An 11,770-nucleotide genomic window follows, 5' to 3' on the forward strand; every position below is an offset into this window, starting at 1 on the left:
GACGAGAATACGCAAACACAAACAAAAATAACGACTTTCTTCTAAATTAACTCTTCATGTTCTTCTGTGTTCCTCTGAGTGAGTTGACGTAGTGTAAGCGCAGCGCTTCTGGGTTGGACGTCAGAACGGAGGCTCACTATTGGCCAGCATCACACACATGACCAGCGTCGGCCAATAGCGAGCCTCCGTTCTGACGTACAACCCAGAAGAGTTGAATAAAGTCGTTATTTTTGTTGTTTTTGCACACAAAAAGTATTCTCGTCGCTTGATGAACTCAAGTTGAGCCACTGTAGTCACTTGGACTATTTTAACGATGTCTTTACTAGGGCTGTCACTTTTGTGAAAAAATCCTGTTCGATTTTTGAGACATAAGTGCTCATTGAATCGATTGTAAAATCGATTTTCCATGTCTAAAGACTTTTCATTTTAAACGCCAAATATGGGCAAATCCACGGACAACTAACAGTCGTTAGGATGAACGTAAAGAGGGCGCTTGAGACGCGTAAAAGTAAGCAAATAATCCTGTTGATTTATTGGCGTGAAGTTTCGTGCACAATGACAAACAGGAGTGCAACATTCTCGAAAAACAATAAGCCATAACATCAATGAACAACATCACTGCAGTCTTCAACATGCCTGTGTTTACGGTTAGAAATGTCAAACAAATTTCGCTTGCGTAGATTGTAGCCCGTAGCCGAATCTGTATCTGTATATCTGGATATCGATTACAGAGAAGCCTATGGAGGAGTGAGCCAGCTCTCAGATTTCATCAAAAATATCTTAATTTGTGTTTCTGAAGATGAACGAAAGTCTTACGGGGTTGGAACGACACGAGGGAGAGTAATTACTGACAGAACTTTCATTTTCGGGTGAACTAACCCTTTCAGTGTGTGAATGACCTGAAGCGCACAGTAAATGTGCTTTTGAAGAGCACTGCATCATCACTGTGTCCTGCATTTAATTACCTGATCTTTCCATCAAGAGACTGTCTGGGTTTGTTGAAAGAACTTTCCTCTTATTATTTCTGATGTATTTCTCATCAAGGTGATTTAAATGCATGCAGTGACTCTAAAGATATGCAGAACCACAGGCTATTCAGTGAGCTTTGGTTATCTTTGCAGGCTTTTCTTAACAAATATTGAAATATTGTTTCTATTAATGCTCGGCTTTTTTAATTATCTTCATCGGCCGATACGTTTCTCTGTTTGTAGTTGGGTCATATATAGCAATTCCGTGACCGTGGAGAGGGAAGGTTCGTTTCTCACTGGATTTGTCATCTATAAAGGTTAAAGAAAAAAATTTGTCAGGGTGCCCCTCACAAAAATGTGGGGAAAATCTTTGAGAGCCCTATATCCAAAATGGCTGCCATTGTGGCTGTCACAGTGACACGGCACATCCGGTAGCTAGTTCAGTGAATATAGGTGAATATACATACACCAAACTTTACAGTTGTATTCGCAACTATATTGTGGTTTGTCCAGAGGGATTTGTTGATACATCATTCTTGGCCTGATTTATATGACATTTTATGGCTAAAAATAGGGCCGAAATGAATTTAAGGCTATTGGCAGTATTTTCTGATTTACAGGGTTCAAAAGGAGATATTCTTGTAATGTATCTTGTAATGTCTTTTCATTGAATATATCAACAAAATGCGCAAATAATTTTGAACCTTGTTTTTTTCAATGGTCAGATTCGTCACTTCAAAATATATGCAAATTAGCGCATATTTAATTAGATATAGCCTGATTAGCATATTTAAACAAAAAATTACAGAAAACTTGCAATACATTTTTTCCTCCTATTCATGCGAGTAATCAACTGGCAAAGTTTCATGGTGATATCTGCAAGTTAAAAAATGTACCCTATTCACCTGTAGTGTCTCGCCTTAAAGAGCCAAAAACTGGCGGCCATCTTGAATTTGAAGGTCAAAAATAGGTCAAATCAATAAATCTACATAATTTATGAATTGCATGACCCAAATAGCCTCAGAAACCATGTATTATGCAGAACTGTGGCCAAAACCATTAAAAAGTTCATTTCCAGCTTGGCTGACGGCAGCCATTTTGGATATAGGGCTCTCAAAGATTTTCCCCACATTTTTGTGAGGGGCACCCCGACTAATTTTTTATTTAACCTTTATAGATGACAAATCCAGTGAGAAACGAACCTTCCCTCTCCACGGTCACGGAATTGCTATATATGACCCAACTATTGGCTAATGTGTTTTATTTTGACGGCGCTGAGAACGTTAGCTTCACTCTCACGTTAGTTTACCGTCTCAGTTTAACAGTTCTGTCAAATAAATTAATTAACGGTATAGAAAGAAGTGTTTGCCGTTTGCTTTTCTGTCATTCAGCAAATAAGCATTTATCTCATTTTACAGGGTTTGTACAAAGTGCTTGACGTAGATGATGCAGCTTTTATTCTTCTGGCCAATCATATATTCATGAAAAATTAATCAGTTTGAATAAAGAAAGCGATATCTTTGTCACAGTATCCTTTCAATTGTTAAAGTTACCGCAGTCACTGCATCTATTTAGTTTATATTTATCTATCTATTGATGTTTTTTAGAGTCTGAAAGATAATAACGATATAGAGAGCCTAAGTCCCTCCCCTTCCGGTGGAACACCATGGGACCTTATTTCGGACAAATATTGTATGGTAGTCAATGGCGAGAGACAACAAATATTTTGATCTCGTTTGAATTGTGCCCTGATGTTCTGATTAGTGAATAGATGGGAATTCTGTTTAAATAACATAAAAATTCACAGAACCAGCAACAGATGCACATTTATCATGATATATAAATATACAAATCATCATTGATACAATAAAAGGCTCAACAGAATTCTATATGGAGTTCTATATAGAACTCCAGGGTTCTTGATTCTATTTTAAAGAACCTTTATGTCAAAAAAGTTGAGAAATGTCTTAAAGTCCCCGTGCAGTTATTAATTTTGCCCCTTAAAACTTATTTTTGATTTAATGTTTTTCCTGTGAAAATAGTTTCTTCATGGCTTAAAATATCTTGAATGTAACTCGACACCCTTGCTTCATGAATATGCAAATTCCGAAATAAGGTCCCATGAGCCGGAAGCGGAGGGGCGGGACTTAGGCTCTCTATTGTTTGATTAGTGAGATCTCTGATTGTAGTTCTTGAAAAAGTTCAAGTTGTTTTTCATTTTACAGTGTCTGAACTATGAACCCTGTTTATTTCCTTTCAGTTCATATCCTTAATTTCTTTATTTGTGAAAAATGCTATAATAGGATTACAGAATCCTCCGTTGCCATCTAAAGTATAAATCAGTTTATTTTGCAGTTTTATATTCATTATCAAATTCTTTATTTCTAATTTAGTAAATGTTATGTCATGAATATAAATTTAATTTAAGCAATTGTTATGCATGTGTTTTTACTATCTTTAAATTAAATGCTTTGAGATATCATCATATATTGGCGTTGGCCATAAAAAAATCAATATTGGTTGATCACTATATTCTATTTCATTCATTGGCATAGCATGTATGGATATGTATGCATTTATCAAAATAAAGCCAAAATTGCAATATGACTGCAATTTAATTGAATAAATATATCGTTTACACGTGAGCAGCTCATGATCCGCCGGTGTTGATGATGATGATGATGATGATGATCTCGAGTCACATGATCTGCATCAATTTGAGTCGCTTTGACATACATTTGCACATTAAAGCAACTCATTATTATTATAATTTTATAGCCATATTGATATATAATCACAATTTTGGCCAAATTGTGCAGCACAGCAAACCTGGATTTTTATTAAATCACATTTTAAATGGCAATTATTATTTTCCGCCCAAATTGTGCCACAATTGACTTCCTGTTTTTCTTATAATTAACTCGCTAGAGTCAAAGAACCAGTCTTCACTACAAGACCACCCAGGAAAGATGACTTTCCCCAGCGCCGATCACATCTCCAGAGACGCCGGCCCGTTCAAACACCCTCCTCGGAGTGAGGGAAGGTCGCAGAGGAACGACAGGCCTCCACGTTTCCAGAGGGACGGAGACTTCCCTAAACCTACTCCAGCCAACTTTTCCCAGCCACAGAAATGGAGGGATGGCGAGCGAACGGGAAGAGGAGGATCAGAGCGATGGAAGAACGACAGTCAAGATGCTAGAATCGCATCTTCCTCGACGGGGAAGCCCAGGGAACAGCAGGGAAAGGACCATAGTGGGTCAAAGGGCTTCCAGCAGGAACCTCATAATGGTGGATGGAAAGAGCATGATGGGACAGGATGGTCCGAAAGGAAAAACCAATCAAATGGATCCACGGCACCCAAATCCTCAAATCCTGCTGCATCCGGTCCAGATCCTAAAGCCAGATATGAGGCGAACAACAGACGGAAAGGCAAGCCGGAAAGGCCAAACTCGGGCTACTTTGAGCGTTCCCAGGATTCAATGAAAAAAGACTTTTCGCAGGATGTGGGATCAGGCCAGTTCATCAAAGTGACTGGGGTTTCAAACACGCAGATCCCTAATGGTGATTTAGAACACAGACGGACCGGTCCAATCAAACCACAGTCTTCAGGCCCGCCTCAAAAGCAGACCAACACGCATAACTCCGCCCCCAGAAAGAGATCCGGGCCAATCAAAGGTCAGAGAGAGCCAGCGGACGCGAATAATTACGAAAACTGGAAAGCTGGTGACCAGTGTCTCGCACTCTACTGGGAAGACAATAAGGTCAGTGATTATTCTTATTTTTTTTGCATTATTATTATTATTATTATTATTATTATTATTATTAGTGCTGGGCAACTATTAATTATAAGTGATTAATCGCATCCAAAATAAAAGTTTGTGTTTACATAATATATGTGTGTGTACTGTGTATAATTTTTTTGTATATATATATATATATATAAAATAAATACACACATGCATGTATATATTTAAGAAATATTTGCATGTTTTTATATTTATACATAATTTATATGATATATATAAATATTTTATATATAAAAATAAAAAAAAACTTAAATATATACATGCATATGTGTGTATTTATATATTTATATATATATATACAAAAAAATTATACACAGTACACACACATATATTATGTAAACACAAACTTTTATTTTGGCTGCGATTAATCGTTGCCCAGCACTAATTATTATACGCTTTTGTTGCATATTAAATGTTGTGTACTTGTGTAACATCTTGCATTTTCATGGCAGTTTTATCGGGCGAGAATCGACGCTGTCCACCCTTCGGGCTCGACGGCTGTGGTCGTGTTCAGCGACTACGGAAACTGCGAAGAAGTTCTGCTTCACAATATCAAACCTCTGCACATGGATGTGTGGGTAAGCATCAGATCACCTGAGATACTTTAAACCCAAAGTAAACTTCGGCCGTCCGGTTTGCGCACACTGTCCACGTGACGTAACTTTCGTCAGCGGGACGGTTCAGCCCACATGCAACCCAATTTTTGAGACCGCGTGCGTGTACAACAGCGCATGCGCAAGGTGAATGACGAGACCGAAGCTCCACTAGGTGGCGATATGCACAGTTACGCAGTGCGTTAGTCGAAGAAGAGTGCATAAAGAGTGATATCCTCCATTGTTTTGATTCTTGTTCTTGTTATTCCACACTGTTAAACTGACCCTAGTTTGAAAACCCCTGTATTAAAGCATTGTGATATTATGCTAATGTAAAACTCACTATTTCTGTGAGTTTCAGAACCTTTTCGTAAGTTTCATTTCAGTTTGTACGCTGCCTTGGTAGACAGTTCCCTATGTAGGCAGCAAAAAATACAGCAAGTTTTGGAACAGACTAAATGTTCATTAAAGACACACGTTCCAAATCCCCAAATTCAAGTTTTGGCTGTGTTGTATTTATTTAAAGAGCAGTCTTGTTTGCCATGACTGATGCACTAGACTTGCGTTTATTAGTAACATTAGTCACTCATGTCCTGGTAACTTCTTTACAGGATGACGAAGACATTTACTATGAGAATTCCCTTGAATTTCGAAGAGGAGGAGACGGACAACCTCGACGCTCTCGACCGACGCAACAATATTATCAACCGCCCCGTGCAAGAGACTGACACACACTCGCACGCAAATCTTTCCCTAGCAAGGCAACTCATTACTCCTAGGAAAACAAAACAAACAATTAGTGCTCTTTTGGTACACCAACACACTTAGATCAGGACTAGAACAGGTTTACGGCTCTTGCTCTTCTGCTAATAGGCACTTCTAGCATTGTGTAGATTCTGTAGAACAGTATAAATGCAACATGATGTTCTCTCCCTATGCAGGTAATTATCATTATCATCTCGTTATCCAGTAAACAACCCTAATTGGGGGAGAAAAAAAAAAGACATGTGGTTTGTAGTACCTTTTCAGAAGCATCAATATTAACAGCTATATAGGAAATGCTAATAGGGTGAATCTCAGAATATTTCATCTTACAATAAAAAAAAATATTTTGCATTGTGATATTTTTTTTTTTTTCTGCATGGAAAATAAGCTCTTTCAGTTCTTTTTACTGTTATAAAAAAGTAATAAATAAAAAAATTATAACTGTCTTTAGTTTGATTTTGATGACTAAAAATGACTAATTAGAATCAATGAAAACTCGACTCAAAAGTTGAACACGTTTCGGTGTGTGCATAATCTTCATGAAAATGTCACAATGCAAAAAAGTCTTAATTATCCTTCAATAGACTTAATTTTCTTTATGCAAAATGTATAATAAAAAAATACGAATGTATGGAAGCTTGTTCCCGCTCTTTTTATCTCACAATTATGACTTTTTATCTCAGAATTGCGTGATTATAAAGTCGCAATTGCGTGTTATAAAGTCAGAATTGTGAGATATAAACATCCTATTCTGAGAAAAAAAGAATAGAATTGGACTAGAATTTTTTTTCCCTTAGAATTGGACTTTATGACTTACAATGGCATATCTCAGAATTTTGAGAAAAGATTTTCTGAGATTTATCTCACAATTGTGAGTTTTATAAAGTCTCAATTATCTTTTAAAATGTTTTATTCAGTGGCGGACACAAGCTTCCATAGGCATGTGATCTGGACTTGAGCTGTCGTGAGATTCACTCAATGAGCATTCAATAAAATGATGCACCGTCTGTAATGGTATTGCAACGGCGAGGTATTTACTGCGCTCGATATGCACTACTTCACGCGAGTTAAAAGGAAACAACTAATCCGTAACTGATGCATTTGTGTTTGGTCTCAAAGATGTTTTTTTTAATTCTAAGACTGATCTGATCTCTGATGAGATTAAAGAACATATCTGACTCTGTCTCGCATGGGAGACGGATCTGTAAGGGCTTGCAGAACATGTGATGAATGCTGGACTGTGAACCTTGCCATGCAAACGGCTGCTGTACACGGTGACTATTTGTAAAGGACTTGATATTAATAATTATAAAAGCGCTACACTCTTTTGTTCAAAGCGTCATTTGTTTTTGTTTTCTATTGTTTCTGATTTGTTTAAAGCTGCTGTGTGTAAAAACAGAACGACGTGTGTGTGTGTGTGAATCGTTCCTAAATTAATTTGTTGTGCCACATTCAATTCAGTGGGACAATTTACGTATGCATTGCTGTACATATGATCTCAGTGAACCTTAAATAGACTTATTAAATAGACTATTTTAACTTTTTGATTTGATTTTAAACTTTTTGAACCATTTGATTTTGGGGTGAAATGAATGGAATCTTGATTCCGCCACAGAATTAAAAATATAAAAGGTAATTGCGACTTTTTTTCTCACAATTGTGAGTTATAAAGTCAGAATTGCGTGATATAAAGTCAGAATTGCGTGATATAAAGTCAGAATTGCGTGATATAAAGTCAGAATTGCGAGTTATGAAGTCAGAATTGCGAGATATAAAGTCAGAATTGCGAGTTATAAAGTCAGAATTGCGAGATATAAAGTCAGAATTGCGAGTTATAAAGTCAGAATTGCGAGTTATAAAGTATAAAGTCAGAATTGCGAGTTATAAAGTCAGAATTGCGAGATATAAAGTCAGAATTGCGAGATATAAAGTCAGAATTGCGAGATATAAAGTCAGAATTGTGAGATATAAAGTCAGAATTGCGAGTTATAAAGTCAGAATTGCGAGATATAAAGTCAGAATTGCGAGTTATAAAGTCAGAATTGCGAGTTATAAAGTCAGAATTGCGAGTTATAAAGTCAGAATTGCGAGATATAAAGTCAGAATTGCGAGTTATAAAGTCAGAATTGCGAGTTATAAAGTCAGAATTGCGAGTTATAAAGTCAGAATTGCGAGATATAAAGTCAGAATTGCGAGTTATAAAGTCACAATTGCGAGTTATAAAGTCAGAATTGCGAGTTATAAAGTCACAATTGCGAGTTATAAAGTCAGAATTGCGAGTTATAAAGTCACAATTGCGAGTTATAAAGTCAGAATTGCGAGTTATAAAGTCAGAATTGCGAGATATAAAGTCAGAATTGCGAGTTATAAAGTCAGAATTGCGAGATATAAACTTGCAATTCTGACTTTATAACACACAATTGGGAGATATAGGCCTAAAGTCAGAATTGCATGATAAAAAGCCGCAATTATCTTTTAAAATGTTTTATTCTGTGGCGGAAACAAGCTTCCATCAAAATGTGACCTGGATTTGATCAAGGGCAGTTTACACAACACCTTTTCAACTAAAAACAGAAAACTTTTTATGTTTTTTGGCTGTTCATTTACATGAAAATGGCGTTTTGGGGGCTTAAAAAACGCAAACTTTAGGAACCCGGTTTCAAAAGTGCAAGTTTTTGAAAAAGATACCGTTATCGTCTCTGTGTGAACTACAAAAAATGCAAATCTGTGAAAATGGTGACGTCGTGCACATGAGTGTTACGTGTTCAGTCTACAGACGTGTAGTGTTTCCTTACAAAGAACATCGCCATCTACTGGCCTGACAGCAGAATACAGCGTTCGCACGGATCTTTGTGAACCGGATCGTTTCGGCAACATTGTCGTCTGAAAAACGCAAAGAACAAACTTTTCCGTTTTAAAAGCAGCGTTGTCGTGTAAATGAACCGCGAGATTCGCTTGCTCATCGTTTACTTTGCATGTTAAACTGGAATATGAGAAAGTTTTTACCATTGAGAATGTGTATGCATCAGCTTTAAAGGGACGGTTCAACCAAAAATGAAAATTCTGTCATTATTTATTCACCAAATCTGTATGACTCTCGTTCTTCTGCAAAACACCGTAATATTTCAACTGGTTTTGTCCATACAATGAAAGTCATTTTGGACCCCATTGACTTTGAATGGATAAAACACTGAGACAAAAATGTAAATAACTTTGTTTGTGGTCCACAGAAGAAAGTAAGTCTCACAGATTTGGGGGAACTTTAATTTTTGTGTGAACGATCCGTTGAAGCATATGAAACCGTAAACACCTGAAACTTAATCAAACATTCGTTCTGACAAGCTGCTGTTTGCACACAATTCGGACACCGAACAGTAGCTTCTAGTTAATATTTAGCAGGGTTTAAATGTGCCGTCTGCCATCTGTCGCTCACCTATTTTGAAGTGTTTTCTGTGTTATTTCATAGGACAGACAGGACAGGACAGGACAGGAGTAGCTCAGAGTTAAAGCACTGAAGCTTCGTGAGGACTGAAGTCAGTGAGATTGCGTCTCGCGTCTTCCCTTATCAGCAAACATCGGACCGGTGTGCCATCCCTCCAGCTTCATTTGTTGTAGCCAGTGAAGCGAACACACAGTAAGTCGATAGCATCCGCCTGAACCCGAGATCTCTGCGGTGGGCCGATATCATTTTTCACATTACAAAAGACACTATGAACAACATCTCATCCGTAGCCAAAGACTCGCTCAGAATAACAACACCAAAACATTCGGATCTTATCCAGAATCCTGGAAAAAGGACTCAGAGATGTCATTGCTTAAGAAAAACTGATGTGTGTTTGTTATTGTGTGTGGCGTCGAGGTCGGGGAGGGGTTTATCGAATGCATGTCGATCTCTGCATTTGCATATATAAATAATTCATAGCATGTGATGTGGAGACCATCTCTGAATAGCTGCGCTTGTACTTCTACATTTTACTGATTAGTGCCGACAAATTAGGTTAGATGTGTGATGAGAAACTGGCCTAGAAAACACAAACTAGAGAACTAGCACAACTGGTGTTGCCTACATAATTATAGGCTGTCAGAATGGAAATGTTTAAGTTCCTCAATAGCATATACACAAGATGACAGCTGAGTTATTAGACGTGCAGCAGAGACTCATCTTAAGTAAACTCATTAAGTTTTCCTGTCAATGTGGGAAAAGTTGTGTTGTGGGTGTGCGACGTCACGCAAACATTGCAACTGTACATTATAAACATTGAGGTTTTAGCAAAAGAAATGCATCAATGAGCAGGGGTGTAAAGCAGGGGTGTAAAGCAGGGTAAACGATCCGGGTGATTCTTTGTTCACATTCAAACACTGTCAAACTTGTGTTACCATTTTGTTTCCTTGTGCATCATTGATGGACGCAGCAGCTTCTGATGGTTGGTGTGCACTGCTGTTCAAATGTTTGTCGTTTGGGTTTGTTTTTTTACTTTTGTACCGTTGGAATGGTACTAAACCTGGTAAAGGTTTTGAAAAGGTTAAATGGTCCTAAAAACAAAGTCTTGTGCTCCTCGGGGTCAAAAACACTCAAACTAAATCTTACCGAAAGCAATTTTTTTGATACATCAACCTCAAATTTGTTTAGATTTATGGCTTTTGATTCCATGTTTTGGAAAATTTATATTTCAAATAAAAATTGTAAATAGTATTCAGCAATAATTTGCCAAGTGTCGTCTTTAAAAAGATGCCGAACTGAAGTCTGCGCTTCAAAGCATTCGAGATTTATGAGAATAAGTTAGAAATGACATTTTCAGGTCAAAAAAAGTTAATAAATGGATAAATACTGCATAAGTGTAATTTAGTACCATAAAATTCCCTAAAAAATATGAATATAATTTAAAAAATGTAATTTCTGACAGTCATGCGAGGAGCACCGATGGGTTAAAACATAAATAAATACTTTTATTCAGCAAGGATGCATTAAATTGATCAAAAGTGACATTTATAATTCTACAAAAGATTTCTATTTCAAATAAATTCTGTTCTTTAACATTGACAATCATAATCAAATCAGAATGATTTCTGAAGGGTCATGTGACACCTGAAATTACAATATATTCACATACAAAATTGTTTTACAATGCAATAATATTTGACTGTTTCTACTGTATTTTGTGCTGTGATATAATCCACTTTCACGTTTCAACACTGTATTGACCAATCAGCATCACTCATTTATTTCTCATCTGAGTATGTAAATGATTCAGCGTGTTTCTTTTAAATTAAAGCTAAAAAACTGCAAGCTTCATGCAAACATATTCACATTTGCAATGTTTCTGGTCACTGAGGTTTGGAAATATGAAACTGTGAAAGTATTCCTCGAGTTAATAAGCCAGTGACACAAATCCTTTGCCGTTCCGCTCTCTGCGCTCGCTTAAAGAGACAGAACCTCTTTTAATGATGTAGAAAGTCCGAGTACAGGAGCTCTGATTCACTCAGCCTGTAGTTTGTTAAACATGACTCTGAACACGGGGCGAGACTCAGACTTTAAGTAGGCTACTAGTTCTCAGTTATTTTCAGACCCAGTTTCTTAAAAGAATTAAAACATCAACATGTTAATGGGATTACGGAGTTTAAACCGAGCGACGGCTGA

General features: G+C 37.0%; 1 protein-coding gene across 2 annotated transcripts in view; it reads left to right on the plus strand.

Annotated features, from left to right (window-relative positions):
* Positions 1-11,435, plus strand: part of tdrd3 (tudor domain containing 3) — a 31,137-nt gene extending 19,702 nt beyond the window's left edge. Inside the window, exons 11-13 of one of the 2 annotated variants that reach the window (XM_084101749.1) lie at positions 3,897-4,729; positions 5,227-5,352; positions 9,599-11,435. In XM_084101749.1, the coding sequence (XP_083957875.1) occupies positions 3,897-4,729; positions 5,227-5,352; positions 9,599-9,628 (989 nt within the window). In that variant the 3' untranslated portion in view covers positions 9,629-11,435. Of the gene's footprint in view, positions 1-3,896; positions 4,730-5,226; positions 5,353-5,978; positions 7,469-9,598 lie in introns of those variants that run through there. The other variant, XM_084101748.1, reaches the window with a different exon arrangement.
* The last annotated feature ends 335 nt before the right edge of the window (positions 11,436-11,770 follow it).

This window comes from Abramis brama (genome assembly GCF_963993115.1).
Source record: "Abramis brama genome assembly, chromosome: 23".
NCBI lineage: Eukaryota > Metazoa > Chordata > Actinopteri > Cypriniformes > Leuciscidae > Abramis > Abramis brama.